This window comes from Hyperolius riggenbachi, chromosome 3 (assembly GCF_040937935.1).
Source record: "Hyperolius riggenbachi isolate aHypRig1 chromosome 3, aHypRig1.pri, whole genome shotgun sequence".
NCBI classification, from domain to species: Eukaryota; Metazoa; Chordata; class Amphibia; order Anura; family Hyperoliidae; genus Hyperolius; species Hyperolius riggenbachi.
The window spans coordinates 34,720,718-34,736,685 of NC_090648.1; the positions used below are offsets into that span (position 1 = coordinate 34,720,718).

The 15,968-nt window shown below is 46.6% G+C and overlaps 1 protein-coding gene across 2 annotated transcripts in view; it reads left to right on the plus strand.

The window, feature by feature from the left end:
* The window catches only part of DNAH2 (dynein axonemal heavy chain 2), a 401,787-nt gene that overhangs the window by 39,263 nt on the left and 346,556 nt on the right, over positions 1-15,968 (plus strand). For both annotated transcript variants that reach the window (XM_068273978.1, XM_068273977.1), the window contains exon 4: positions 11,427-11,597. In XM_068273978.1, coding sequence (XP_068130079.1) covers positions 11,427-11,597 — 171 coding nt within the window. The remainder of the gene's footprint in view (positions 1-11,426; positions 11,598-15,968) is intronic.

Sequence of the window (15,968 nt, forward strand, 5' to 3'; positions counted from 1 at the left end):
AGGCCTTATACTGTAACCCACCCGAGGTTTTTCAGCTTGGTCCAAGCGCTGTTGTTTCTTTATAGGATAAATCTCCGCACATAAGCAACATAGAAGAAATAGAATTGATGCAGCAAGACTGAACAAGGTGAAAGCACACATGGGGTCATAGTTATGGGTAATTTCAAATATCCAGACATTGGCTTCAATTCACTAAGCCTTGCCGGATTTGGTAATGCAGAAAACAGCTGATTTTACCGATCACCTTTCCAAATGCCAGTTCACTAAGCCTATCACCACACTCAAAAGTAAAATAACCGACTGGTGAGGTAAATTAGCGACTTGTGCAGTAAATACCTCAGGAAATGTCAAGAAATTGCAGTTCACAAAGATTATAGCATTCACTAAATCAGTAAAAGTGTTTGGTATTTATCTCCAGGTCTTACCAGTTGGTAACTCACAATATTCATGCGGTAACATGTGACAAATGTAGCAGACAGCCAATAGGGAGAGGCAAGCAACCAATGGGGAGAGCCACAGAGCTGTGCTTCTCCCCGTGATTTGGTCCGATATTCTGGCGGGCGGGACTTCAGAATGGCAGTTCAGGAGGAGGCTTTTCTGTATCACTTTAGATGTGCAGATCTGTATACTGGAATACAGAAGAGCTCCCTCTACTTAGTATAGATGCACATCTGAAGGGGTGCCGGAGTGGATAATTCACCACAAGGTCTCCCTGCGCAACTTTATACACAAAACACGGCTATATTAATTATCTGAGTTTTTATCAAGAATATAAACCCCCACCTTCCGAGCTAGAAGCAAAGCAAGCCCAAAACAAGAGATACTACCTAACTCCTTTGAATCTATGTGTTGGAATGATCCACTCCGAAAAGGTATTCTATCCCTATTGTATTCGGAATTTAATAGACCTCCCCCTAATCAGAAGGTAAAATATATGTTATATTGGGAATCCAATCTGGCCATATCTATGTCAGAAGAACAATGGTCCCAATGCTTGGACTCCCTATCCAAGGGTAGTTTATACCTTTTCTAATTTACAATCCTCCTTACGTCTACTTCATAGGGCCTACTTAGACCCAATTAGAATTCAAAAGTTTAATCCCTCTCGCTCTGATAGATGCTTCAGGGGATGTCAAGATAAAGGTACTACCCTCCATGTTTGGTGGACCTGTCCATTTGTCTCTAGATTGTGGACAAATCTTCAAATTATGATTAATCGGATTCTATCAATCCATATACCTAAAGATCCTAAATTCCTACTACTAGGCCTTAAACCTAGTTACATAGTTATTTGGGTTGAAAGAAGACCTACATCCATTGAATTCAACCAGAGAACAAAGTACACACCAACCTGCTCCCTCACATATCCCCATTGATCCAGAGGAAGGCGAAAAACCCTTACAAGGCATGATCCAATTAGCCCCAAAAGGGAAAAAATTCCTTCCCGACTCCAGATGGCAATCAGATAAAATCCCTGGATCAACATCATTGGGCATTACCTAGTAATTGTAGCCATGGATGTCTCCGAAAATAAAGAACCCTGAACATAGGCTCTTACAATTTATATTAGCTGCTGCTAAAATATATGTAGCCTCTCAGTGCCTTATTCCCACACTAAATATAGTTTCCCTGAGAGCCAAAATTGACCAGCTTTATGGTAAGTGAAAGGCTAAATGCCTTGATTCAAGACAAGATGGACAGGTTCTCTATGACCTGGGGACCCTGGTTGGAGTTTCAGGGAGGTCTAGGAGCACAATCCGTACTTCGGGCATAATCTTCCATCGAGTATAGAGAAATACAGGCTCTTCTCAAAAAATTAGCATATTGTGAAAAAGTTCATTATTTTCTGTAGTGTACTCATAAACATTAGACTTTCATTAATTTTAGATTCAAATACACACAACTGAAGTAGTTCAAGCCTTTTATTGTTTTAATATTGATGATTTTGGCATCCAGCTGTAACGATCGGTGGGCGCAGAGAGTATCTGATTACCGGTGATCTGCAGTATCACCGGAAATACAGATATATACCAGATTATAAGTGATCTGCAGTCTCACCGATAATCCGATATACAAACTAACCTCTGTTCACCTGAGTAGAGTGTAGTGTTTGGTGTAACAGTAACACTTAGAGGACAAGGCCTCAATGCAGCAAGGAGTACTGCACAGATTCCTTCCGCAGACCTGAGCTCTCCAAGACGGGAGGAGTCAGACTGACAGTAGGAAGGTATATGTGAAAGTGACCCTCAGGAGGAAGGATCGCTAACAGAGCGAGGAACTGCCTCTAACGGTAAGGTCGGTTCTCGAGGTCGGACAAGCCAGGTCGTACACACACAGACAGATAAAGTACAAGATCAGGAGGCAAAGGCGGAGTCAAAGTACAGGCAGGGTTCAGCAACGAGGTATCAGATATATCGGGGTACAAAATCAGGAGGCAGAAACAGAGTCAAGGAACGAGCCGGGGTTCAGCAACAGAGTATCAGAAATATCGAGGTACAAGATCAGAGTTCAGGAGGATAGTCAAAGCAGGCAAAAGTCATAACATATAATCACAATCAAACTAGTACTTTAGCTATCAACAGAATCTAGCTAAGTGTAGGATTACAGCTCCAGCTGGTCCCGGCACACTTAAGGATCTGACTACAGGTCTGAGTGCTCCCACATATGTGATCGCACGCCAGACAAAGAGCAAGTGAACAACCAGCAGTATATATACTCTAGGACCTTTCCAGGACCTCCCTAATTGCTGGTCCAATGAGAGCAGTGGAATTTGTCAGCTGACCCAGCTGGTCAGCCGACACCCTTCTAACTGCTATTTAAACTCTGCCTCTGTGCTCGCGCGCGTGTGTCTGAATCCTGGTGGACTATCAGTCCCAGCCACACCAGTACTGTCATGCAATGTATCTAGTGCGGGGGCCGCCTCTGATGCGGATTCCGCCGTTACCAATGCGGATTCCGCCGCACTGCCCATGCGGCATGCGGCGTTTTTTCCGCGTTGTGACGCCATGCTGGACGCGGAAACAGCCGCCTCACCTCGAGAGACGGCGGCTTTTCCGCGTTTCCTCACAGTACCCCCCTCCCGAGGAGTGGACTCCAGACAACTCCTACCAGGTTTCTCGGGATGTAAGGCGTGAAATTCCCTCCTTAATTCGTCCGCATGCATGCGACTCCCCGGTACCCATTGTCTCTCCTCAATGCCGTACCCTTTCCAATGTACGAGATATTGTACCGAGTTTTGTACAACGCGTGAATCTAAAATCTTTTCTACCTTGTACTCAGGTTGGTCATCCACCAACACAGGAGGAGGAGGAGTGGGACCCACATGGACTGCTGGCTTAAGCAGGGATACGTGGAAGGACCTTACCCCACGCATGCTAGCGGGAAGATCAACAGCGTAAGTGACGTTGTTGATCCTTCTGGCTATCGGGAAAGGCCAGACAAACCTGGGACCCAACTTGTCTGAGGGCTGTTTCAGGGCCAAGTGACGTGTGGATACCCAAACCAAGTCTCCTGGTTGGAATCTCCACTCCAAAGACCGTTTCTTGTCAGCTTGACCCTTCTGACTCAGAAACGCCTTTTCCAAACTGTCTCTCACCGTCCGCCAAATGTCTTTAAAAGACCTTTGCCAAGCCTCCAGAGCTGGAAACGGAGTGGAGGCCACTGGTAACGGTGAAAATTTGGGCAATCTTCCAGACACAACCTGGAACGGAGAAAATCCAGTGGAAGAACTTTTCAAATTGTTTTGTGCAAATTCTGCAAAGGGCAGAAATTTGACCCAGTCATTCTGCGCCTCTGCAACGTAGCATCTCAAAAACTGCTCTAACGACTGGTTGACCCTCTCCGTCTGACCGTTGGTCTGTGGGTGGTAGCCCGATGAAAACGACAGCTTCATGCCCATTTGATGACAGAATGCCCTCCAGAATTTAGATACGAATTGGACTCCCCGATCGGACACTATGTTTTCCGGAATGCCGTGTAACCGGAACACGTGTTTGATAAACAAGTCGGCCAATTCCTGGGCCGAGGGGAGTCCTTTCAAGGGCACAAAATGGGCCATCTTGCTGAAGCGGTCGACTACCACCCAAATGACCGACATGCCCTCTGATCTGGGAAGCTCACCCACAAAATCCATGGACAAGTGGGTCCATGGTTCATTCGGGGTGGGTAAAGGCTGCAACCTCCCTACAGGTGCCAGCCGGGAGGGTTTGCTTTTAGCACATACCGCACAATCCTTAACAAATTCTTTGCAGTCGGCTGCCAGAGACGGCCACCAAGCGCACCTGGCCACAAGATCCTGTGTTCTAGATGCCCCAGGATGTCCCGCATTCTTGTGTGAATGGAATATCTGTAGCACCCGGAGACGGAATGGCAGAGGCACAAATAAAACCTCCTCAGGCTTCCCCTCAGGGACATCCTGCTGAAAAGGACTCAAGGTCTCTGTCCAGTCTTCCCAAGTCTCTGTTACGGCCAGCACCAAATTTTGTGGGACAATGGTCTCTGGGGCAGAAGACTGTGCTGTCTCCAACTCAAAGCATCTGGACAGGGCATCTGCCTTAATGTTCTTGCTACCCGGGGTATACGTAATTATGAACCTGAACCTCGAAAAAAACAAAGACCATCGAGCCTGACGGGGACTTAATCTCTTAGCCCCCTCGATGTATTCTAGATTCTTGTGATCCGTGTATACAGTAATTGTATGTTCTGCTCCTTCCAGCCAGTGACGCCACTCCTCAAAGGCAAGTTTAATGGCTAAGAGCTCTCTGTTGCCTATATCGTAGTTTCTCTCTGCCGGAGAGAACCTACGAGAGAAATACGCACAAGGGTGTAGCCTTCCCTGCAAGCCTGACCGCTGAGACAGCACAGCCCCTACCCCAACCTCCGAGGCGTCTACCTCAACAATAAAAGGATAAGAGGTGTCTACATGTCTCAGGATGGGTGCGGAACAAAACAAATCTTTTAAAGTGGAGAAAGCACTTAATGCATCAGGAGACCAGTGGGTGGTATCTGCCCCTTTTTTCGTAAGACAGGTGAGGGGTGCGATAACCGTGGAATACCCCTTTATGAACCTTCTATAATAATTCGCAAAGCCTAAAAACCGCTGTAAAGACTTCAACCCAACCGGCTGAGGCCATTCCAAAACAGCGGAGACTTTGGCGGGGTCCATAGACAGGCCCGTGGTGGAAATTATGTACCCCAGAAAGGCGACAGATGTGACTTCAAAAATACACTTCTCAATCTTAGCATAAAGTGAGTTTTGTCTTAATTTGTTGAGTACAAATTTCACATGTATTCTGTGCTCAGAGAGGTTGTTGGAGAAAACAAGTATATCGTCTAGATAGACCAGCACAAATCTCCCCAACACCTCTCTGAAGACCTCGTTGATGAGTTCCTGGAAAACGGCCGGGGCATTACATAACCCAAAGGGCATCACCAGATACTCGTAATGCCCGTCTGGCGTGTTAAAGGCCGTTTTCCACTCATCGCCCTTTCTAATGCGCACCAGGTTGTACGCGCCCCGTAAATCCAGCTTTGAGAAGATCTTAGCATCGGTGACCTGCGTAAATAAATCGTCTATCAGGGGTAACGGATAGCGATTCTTTACCGTGATCTTATTTAGTCCCCGGTAATCAATACAGGGCCGCAGGCCCCCGTCTTTCTTTTTAACGAAAAAGAAACCTGCTCCAGCAGGCGATCGGGACGGCCGGATGAAGCCTTTGGCTAAATTGTCACGGATATATTCCTTCATAGCCAATTTCTCTGGCCCAGATAAATTGTACAAATGACCCCGAGGGGGCATACAACCTGAACGTATATCAATGGGGCAATCGAAAGAGCGATGTGGGGGTAACTTGTCTGCAGCCTTGGGACAGAATACATCAGAATATTCCACATATTGCTCAGGTACCCCCTGAACATGAACCCTGGTTTGGCCCAATGTCACCTTCCCTAAACATCGCTGAAAGCAGTGTGCTGACCAAGAAATTAGTTGGCCGGTGGCCCAATCAATGTGTGGAGAATGAAGGTGCAACCATGGCATGCCGAGTATAATGGTGGAGGTTGTCATATGCAACACAAAGAACTGTAACTTTTCCCAGTGCAGTACCCCTATGGTGACCCCCACCTCTGGTGTCTGAGACAGTGGGTGATTCCCTTGCAGAGGAGAGTCATCCACTGCCGTAACCTGGATGGGTGGTTGTACTGGTGTGAGCGGAATACACAATCTCTTAGCAAACTCCGAATCCATAAAATTTGCCGCGGAGCCTGAATCGATAAAGGCTTCCGTGACCTCAGTCTTATCTTCCCATGTAACGGTACAGGGAAGAAGCAATCGTTTTTCTTCTAGGGGTAAAAGTCGGACGCCCAGGGTGTTACCCCCCACCACTCCTAAGCGGCAGCGTTTTCCCGGCTTATTGGGGCAGTTCTGTACTATATGCCCCCCTTCACCGCAGTACAAACACAGCTGTTCGGTCATTCTCCGTCTTCGCTCTACCTGGGTTAATTTTGACCGAGCAATCTGCATCGGCTCGGAAGGAGGCACGACAGGAGAAGGTGAAATAGTAGTAGGTGGAGTCACTGGGACCGTGGTGTAAGATACCCCTCTGAGACGGGAACTACCCCTGGTCTGTTTTTGGTAGCGCAGCCTGCGGTCGATTCGGATGGCCGCTGAGATGGCCTCATCGACTGTTCTGGGCTCGGGCTGGCTTAACATCAAATCAGAGACCTCATCGGACAGCCCTGACAAGAAATGATCTAATAGGGCATAGGTGTCCCACCTGGCCGTAACTGACCACCTCCTAAACTCGGCCGCGTAATCTTCGACCGGACCTTCGCCTTGACGCAAAAGCTTGAGCTTCCGCTCAGAAGTCGAGGCAAGGTCCGGATCGTCGTAAATTACCGCCATAGCTTTAAAAAATTCCTCTACAGAGGTAAGAGCTTTGTCTCCGGCGGGCAGGCTATATGCCCAAGACTGGGAGTCGCCGGACAACAAAGTTTTAATAAACGTGACCCTCTGGGTCTCAGTACCTGAAGATTGGGGTCTCAACTCAAAATAGGACAACACCCTACTCCTAAAATTCCGGAAGTCAGATCTGTGGCCGGAAAAGCTTTCAGGTACAGGCATACGTATGTCAGAGCTAGGAGAGGATCGCACATGATCCACTGATGTCTGGAGGGTTTGTACAGACCCTGAAAGGGCATCAATAAGAGTTATGTGAGTGCCCAGTACTTGATTGATGTTGTCCACCGAAGCGGCAAGTACACCCAGACAATCAGTGTTTGCGTCCATTTTGTATTTTGGTCTGGCGTTCTGTAACGATCGGTGGGCGCAGAGAGTATCTGATTACCGGTGATCTGCAGTATCACCGGAAATACAGATATATACCAGATTATAAGTGATCTGCAGTCTCACCGATAATCCGATATACAAACTAACCTCTGTTCACCTGAGTAGAGTGTAGTGTTTGGTGTAACAGTAACACTTAGAGGACAAGGCCTCAATGCAGCAAGGAGTACTGCACAGATTCCTTCCGCAGACCTGAGCTCTCCAAGACGGGAGGAGTCAGACTGACAGTAGGAAGGTATATCTGAAAGTGACCCTCAGGAGGAAGGATCGCTAACAGAGCGAGGAACCGCCTCTAACGGTAAGGTCGGTTCTCGAGGTCGGACAAGCCAGGTCGTACACACACAGACAGATAAAGTACAAGATCAGGAGGCAAAGGCGGAGTCAAAGTACAGGCAGGGTTCAGCAACGAGGTATCAGATATATCGGGGTACAAAATCAGGAGGCAGAAACAGAGTCAAGGAACGAGCCGGGGTTCAGCAACAGAGTATCAGAAATATCGAGGTACAAGATCAGAGTTCAGGAGGATAGTCAAAGCAGGCAAAAGTCATAACATATAATCACAATCAAACTAGTACTTTAGCTATCAACAGAATCTAGCTAAGTGTAGGATTACAGCTCCAGCTGGTCCCGGCACACTTAAGGATCTGACTACAGGTCTGAGTGCTCCCACATATGTGATCGCACGCCAGACAAAGAGCAAGTGAACAACCAGCAGTATATATACTCTAGGACCTTTCCAGGACCTCCCTAATTGCTGGTCCAATGAGAGCAGTGGAATTTGTCAGCTGACCCAGCTGGTCAGCCGACACCCTTCTAACTGCTATTTAAACTCTGCCTCTGTGCTCGCGCGCGTGTGTCTGAATCCTGGTGGACTATCAGTCCCAGCCACACCAGTACTGTCATGCAATGTATCTAGTGCGGGGGCCGCCTCTGATGCGGATTCCGCCGTTACCAATGCGGATTCCGCCGCACTGCCCATGCGGCATGCGGCGTTTTTTCCGCGTTGTGACGCCATGCTGGACGCGGAAACAGCCGCCTCACCTCGAGAGACGGCGGCTTTTCCGCGTTTCCTCACACCAGCTCATGAAAACCCAAAATTCCTATCTCAAAAAATTAGCATATTTAATCCGACCAATAAAAGAAAAGTGTTTTTAAAACAAAAAAAGTCAACCTTCAAATAATTATGTTCAGTTATGCACTCTATACTTGGTCGGGAATCCTTTTTCAGAAATGACTGCTTCAATGCGGCGTGGCATGGAGGCAATCAGCCTGTGGCACTGCTCAGGTGTTATGGAGGCCCAGGATGCTTCGATAGCGGCCTTAAGCTCATCCAGAGTGTTGGGTCTTGCGTCTCTCAACTTTCTGTTCACAATATCCCACAGATTCTCTATGGGGTTCAGGTCAGGAGAGTTGGCAGGCCAATTGAGCACAGTAATACCATGGTCAGTGAACCATTTACCAGTGGTTTTGGCGCTGTGAGCAGGTGCCAGGTCGTGCTGAAAAATGAAATCTTCATCTCCATAAAGCTTTTCAGCAGATGGAAGCATGAAGTGCTCCAAAATCTCCTGATAGCTAGCTGCATTGACCCTGCCCTTGATAAAACACAGTGGACCAACACCAGCAGCTGACATGGCACCCCAGACCATCCTTGACTGTGGGTACTTGACACTGGACTTCAGGTATTTTGGCATTTCCCCTTTCCCCAGTCTTCCTCCAGACTCTGGCACATTGATTTCCGAATGACATGTAAAAGTTGCTTTCATCCGAAAAAAGTACTTTGGACCACTGAGCAACAGTCCAGTGCTGCTTCTCTGTAGCCCAGGTCAGGTGCTTCTGCTGTTTCTGGTTCAAAAGTGGGTTCATGCTTCCATCTGCTGAAAAGCTTTATGGAGATGAAGATTTCATTTTTCAGCATGACCTGGCACCTGCTCACAGTGCCAAAACCACTGGTAAATGGTTTACTGACCATGGTATTACTGTGCTCAATTGGTCTGCCAACTCTCCTGACCTGAACCCCTTAGAGAATCTGTGGGATATTGTGAAGAGAAAGTTGAGAGACGCAAGACCCAACACTCTGGATGAGCTTAAGGCCGCTATCGAAGCATCCTGGGCCTCCATAACACCTGAGCAGTGCCACAGGCTGATTGCCTCCATGCCACGCCGCATTGAAGCAGTCATTTCTGAAAAAGGATTCCCGACCAAGTATTGAGTGCATAACTGAATATGATTATTTGAAGGTTGACTTTTTTTTGTTTTAAAAACACTTTTCTTTTATTGGTCGGATGAAATATGCTAATTTTTTAAGATAGGAAATTTGGGTTTTCATGAGCTGTATGCCAAAATCATCAATATTAAAACAATAAAAGGCTTGAACTACTTCAGTTGTGTGTATTTGAATCTAAAATATATGAAAGTCTAATGTTTATCAGTACATTACAGAAAATAATGAACTTTATCACATTATGCTAATTTTTTGAGAAGATCCTGTAGAATCTGGAAATCGGTCTCTGCCCTAATCTAAAACTAACAATACTTTTCTTTTCCCTGAAAATGCTGATCCTGCTTATTCAAAGGTACCTTGAAGCTGCTTTCACAGTGGGACGTTACAGGTGCACATTAGAGCAGCCTGTAACGCAGCCCACCGCACAGTAATGAAAAATCAATGGGCTGTTCACAGTGCCCACGTTGCGTTACATTGTAACGCTGCATGTTATTTGAAAGTGCAGCATGCTGTGCGTTATAGGTGGTTTTAGCTGTGTTAGACTGTTTGCACATGCTCAGTAAGGGGAGAGTCAGCTATTGTTCCTAGCCACTTGGCTAATTAATATTCAATGCACTGTAGTGTTGTCCAGATCATGAAGGATTCGGATCTTTGATCCGGATCTTTTTAGTGAGTCGAATCATCCGGATCATCACAATGAAGGATTCGGTTCACAGTGGATGTCTGGAAGAAACAGGAACTGCAGCTTCTGTGCACAAGCACAATCTTCCTGCTGCATCTCTCCCTTCCCCATTAGCACCCTCAATGTGCCTTCATTCTCCTGCACCTCTCTCTGATGCACCCCTGCTTCCCTAGTAAAATGATTCAAAGATTCGGTTCAAAGATCTGGATCTTTTCAATGATCCGATTCGAATCATCTGAATCATTGAAAAGATCCGGACTTCCCAGGATAGCACCAAGAGCCTCGTAACTCGGCTCAATCTGACGTCCAACTTCAACACCACCACGCGTTGCGTTAGGGGCACGTTATGCGACCTAACGTCCCCTAAAACGCAACGTCTTGGTGTGAAAGAGGCCTGAATGTTACCTATGTTTCTGTTTGTTTATTTTCTATATACATTTTAACCCTCAATGTTCCAGAGGGTTGATAATATTGCAAATTCTGCTAGTTATACTGTACTTGAATCTTTGAATAAAGCTTTTGAAACTAAAGGGGTGCCGAAGATGCACTGGACAGAGAATTGACTTGTAAGAGAAGATTGATAGCTTCCTGCCTGACCTGCTCCACAGCTGGTGAGAATTACAGAGTCAGGACTTAGTGAACTGAAGCATGTTTTTTGGTATATTACTAAACGTTTAAAACTTAGTGAGTTGAGGCCCATAAATCCTAATTTTCTTAGTTTGTTGCGTTTGGCATGCAGCGCTTGCAACTGCTGATTTTGATGGACTCCTTTCTAAGCTGCAAACAATTTTCGACAAACTCTGAAAATCATCAACTCATTGATTGTCTCTAGTGATCGCCTGGAGTCCGTACTGGCATCACAGAAGGCCAAGATTACAAGAATGGTGTGTAATTCCAATGCTCCCGGTTCCAGTCCCATAGTCGTTACAGCAAGGCTAAATACAAACTGATGTCAAAGGTCTGTGCACACTAGCCCTAAAGGACCTCATCCTTGTTTGCAGGTGATCTGAATCGTGGAGGAGTGAATAGGGGTCATGTAGGGCACTCTCCATTGCTGTAGAGCAGCTCTGTCTAACTGCTTTAGGTTTGAACCAGCTTATCTGCTCTGTACTGCACAGCATTCTCTGTAAACACCCGCATCCGTATATCTTCTTTGATGTCTTCTTGTCTCTTTCCCTCAGAAGCCCAATCTGAAGCAGAGGGTCATCTTGAGCCACCTGGCCCCGGAAGCCTGGACCCCTGAACTCGATGGGACTCTGGAGCGTTTCGCGTCAGACGTCACCCAGGAGTCCATGTCCGTGTACCTGGACTCTCAGACCGGACTGCACGCCGATCCCTGCATGCCAGCTCAGGTATGTAACACCATTGTCAACCGCTGCCATTTACAAACACACGGGCCTGTTTACAGAAAGGTCAGAACTGACGTGCGGCGTGATCCTAACCCTAAACGGCCTTCGGGGGCCTATTTATTAAAGGTTAGCTTTGGAAACTCCATTGCCTTTGTCATGGTAAATATCAGCTCGGATGGATTTGCTGACTTATAGAACATCTCTAGGTGATTTCTAAAGACATTTTCCTCCCGTTCCACAGGTGTACTTCTTTCACCAGTAGTTAAAGTAATACTCCGTCAAGTGCTGACCAATCAAATGGTTTTAGGAAACTGGTAAAAGTAGGGGGCACCCGAAGAAAAAATCAAAATGAAGCATCCAATATAGATATGAGGTTCACTACCGTATATATAGTATACTGTATGTAGTGTTAAAACAAAAAGACTAGTTAGACTGGCTATCAGGTATTCAAGAAGATAAGAGGTTCAGATCCCACCCTCAATGAGGAGTCTTCAAGCCAAGTAATATTCAAAAAGTTTTTCTCATCTTTATTATGCCCTTATGCCAGACAACGTGTGTCACAGTAAAAAATGCTTCCTTCAGGCTAATTATCGTGCCTTTAAATCAAACATTGGAGCTCAGAGCTATGGTTATCTACATGCCCTATTTTTATGCTGTATGGCTCTCCCCATTCCCAACAAACGATAGGGGAATTTTTGCACTAATATCAGTTCTAGTGTTTTTATTGTCGTATCCTCTACTGTATTGCTGAAGTTTTTACTGAAGTTTATTTTTATGGATGTATTTATGATGGGTTTTAGCTTTAAACACCAATTGTTTTAATGGCACGAGAATTAACCCGAGGAAGTGTTTTTTTTACTGTGAAACATGTTGTCTGGCATAAGGGCATACTAAAGTTAAGAAAAACTTTTTGAATATTATCTTGACTTGAAGACTCCTCATTGAAGGTAGGATCTGAACCTCTTATCTTCTTGGATACCCGATAGCCAGTCTTACTAGTCTTTTTGTTTTAACACTACATATACTGTAGTGAACCTATATATCTATCTATATATTGGATCCTTCATTCCGGGCGCCTCCTACTTTTACCAGTTTTCCTACGACTTCCCCCTGACCTAGAGGTTACCTCCTGGGCTAATCCCGATAGGAAATTTTGGAGCAGCGACTAACAAAGCTTCACCAAAGGCCGAGTGGGAGCGGTACTTCCCCACATGCTGCCTGCAACCCTTCCTTACCTTATTGCACCAGACTGGGCTCCCAGTGTCCCTGTGGTTTTACTTCATAAGTCCCGGCAATCAAACGGTTTGTAATTTATCCCTCTGAAAAGTTTTCAGGCTTGAGAAGTTGTCAGTTTTAGTATTCTTGAAATGCTCTCTTTATTCAGCTGTCTGAGTCACGTCCTTAAAATGAGTCAGGAATATAATTAGATCAACTGATTAGAAAGAAGGTAATAGTCTCACCTAAAAACAATACAATGGGTAGATTCTGGCAGAGAGAAACTCCGTTGTTAACGTAGTAGGCGGTAGAGAAACACCTACCATCATTTCATGTAAGTCATGACACACGGGGGTCTACAAAGGTTCACCCAAGCTGAAGAATATGGGACCCGCCCTGCGTTTATTAAAGGAGAACGACACCCACTGCTAGTCTCCGGCATGGCTGGAGGTGAATGCAGGTATATTATTCATACGTGGCTGTTCCTTGGTCCACTTGCTTATGGGCCTATTTCCACTAGCGCTGAATTTGGCAGGAATCTGCAGCGTTTCCCCACAGATCCCCGCAGACTCCCTATCCCTAAACATGGACTTACAGTCCAGATTGCACTGAGGTGCGACTCTGGATGGTGTTGCTGCAGATTTCTGCAGCCCGCAGCCAAATTCCTTAGCTGGGCATGGCACAGCTTGGCAATTCAGAAAAACGGGAGCCACTGCCAAATAGGAAACAGCCGCGGCTCCTAGTGGAAATTGGCTCTAAAGGGGCGGCCATCCAATGTTTGCTCATGCATGATTGTAATCGATTTATTCAATCAACTACAGACTCCCAAAGGTGTTTATAGACACATCTCTCTGATTGTATCTGATCAGAGAGACCTGTTGGCTGTCATAAACTGCTCAACGGAATGCTGCTCATGGCCGCTGTCCCCCTGATGTTTTATGTCCCCCTGGGCCCCATGCAGTTATACTTTACCTGTCCGCCTTCTGTCCATGACCTCATTATACTTTTGTCTTTGCGCCTCCACGTGGTTGCTGGCATTATAGCACATGGCGCACCAATCGACCATGGAGACTATTCTGTCACCCCTCTCCCACCACTTGGTGGTGCTACAACGTTGACAACATTCTCTTGGTTATGATCACATGTGTTATCATGTGATCAGAAGACAGCGCTGCCATAGGTGGAGGAAGAGAAGAAGATGTTCCAGCCATCCGGACAGGTCATTATAGCAGCTCCCTGCTGACCACTTTACCCGCAACCCGACCCACACAAGCAAAAAAATGGGTACCGAAACCTGACCCGCATTTCAGGTAACCCGTGGGCATCTGCGGGTACCCGACGCGATGCTGGCCTCTAGCACAGAGTTGCACACAAGCAAGATTTAGGCAGTAATGAACAGAGGCAGAGTTCAGTTTGTGTGGGGTGCTCCAGGAGGCAACCACTCATGCCAGCCTGTGCTGAAGTATTGTCCACACCCTGCCTTTGGATAAGATGTTGCAGTTGCAGCTCCAAAAAAAGTATCAATCCGCAATGACCTTGTGGGGTGATTTCCCTCTACAAGGGCACTATAGTAAAACTCTAAACAGCAACAATAAATAAATAAAACTACTGTAGTGCTCTAAAATAGTGTAACTAATAAACAGATCCTAAGGCAGTTAGGAAGGAGTGGCTCCCAGCAAGCAGCGGTGGGGTGGAGGAAAAGCCTTTGGAGCCTACTGAGGTTAAAGGATACCCAAAGTGACATGTGACATGATGAGATAGACATGGGTACAGTACCTAGCACACAAATAACTGCTGAGTTCCGTTTTTTTTTCTTTCTCTGTCTGAAAGAGTTAAATATCAGATATGTAAGTGGCTGACTCCGTCCTGTCTCAGACAGGAAGTGACTACAGTGTGACCCTCACTGATTAGAAATTCCAACTATAAAACCCTTTCCTAGCAGAAAATGGCTTCTGAGAGCAGGGAAGAGATAAAAAGGGGTCAATAGTTCATACATTTTAGCTCCGGCATACTTCAATAATTGTGTCATTGAGCAAAAACAATAAAACAGTTAAAACTTAAAACAGTCATTTTTAGGAGGAGGATAGATACAATCCTTTATTTCATTATTTTCGCCTCGGGTGTCCTTTAAGTATCTTATGTTTCTTTGTTTTTTATCACAGGTTTGCTCTAAAGTTAACCTGTAGTGAAAAAAGTGTTCCTAGGGGGTACATTTCTCGGGAGGGGAAGCCTCTGGATCCTAAAGAGGCTTCCCCCGTTCAGCCCTGTTCCTGCGCTGCAATTTCCTCCCCCACCCCGGAAAGTATGGCTACAAGGGCTACTTGGCATGAAGGCTTGGACTACTGCTCGGGCTCCTGAGTCATGACAAGCCTGTGACGTGCCTTGTGCAGGCATACTAGAGGCTCACTGCTCGGGCTCCTGAGTCATGACAAGCCTGTGACGTGCCTTGTGCAGGCATACTAGAGGCTCACTGCTCGGGCTCCTGAGTCATGACAAGCCTGTGACGTGCCTTGTGCAGGCATACTAGAGGCTCACTGCTCGGGCTCCAGCGGAAATTGCTGAGTCCAATGCTCTGTAGAGTGGACTGATTGGGCTCGGCTATTTCCGTTGGAGCCCAAGCGGTAAACTGCTAGTACGCCTGCTCAAGGCACGTCACAGGCTTGTCATGATTCAGGAGCTTGAGCAGTAAGCCGCTAGTACGCCTGCTCAAGGCACGTCACAGGCTTGTCATGATTCAGGAGCTTGAGCAGTAAGCCGCTAGTACGCCTGCTCAAGGCACGTCACAGGCTTGTCATGATTCAGGAGCTCGAGCAGTAAGCCGCTAGTATGCCTGCGCAAGGCGCGTCACAGGCTTGTCATGATTCAGGAGCTCGAGCAGTAAGCCGCTAGTATGTATGCCTGCGCAAGGCGCGTCACAGGCTTGTCATGATTCAGGAGCTCGAGCAGTAAGCCGCTAGTATGTATGCCTGCGCAAGGTGCGTCACAGGCTTGTCATGATTCAGGAGCTCGAGCAGTAAGCCGCTAGTATGTATGCCTGCGCAAGGCGCGTCACAGGCTTGTCATGATTCAGGAGCTTGAGCAGTAAGCCGCTAGTATGCCTGTGCAAGGCACGTCACAGGCTTGTCATGATTCAGGAGCTCGAGCAGTAAGCCGTTAGTA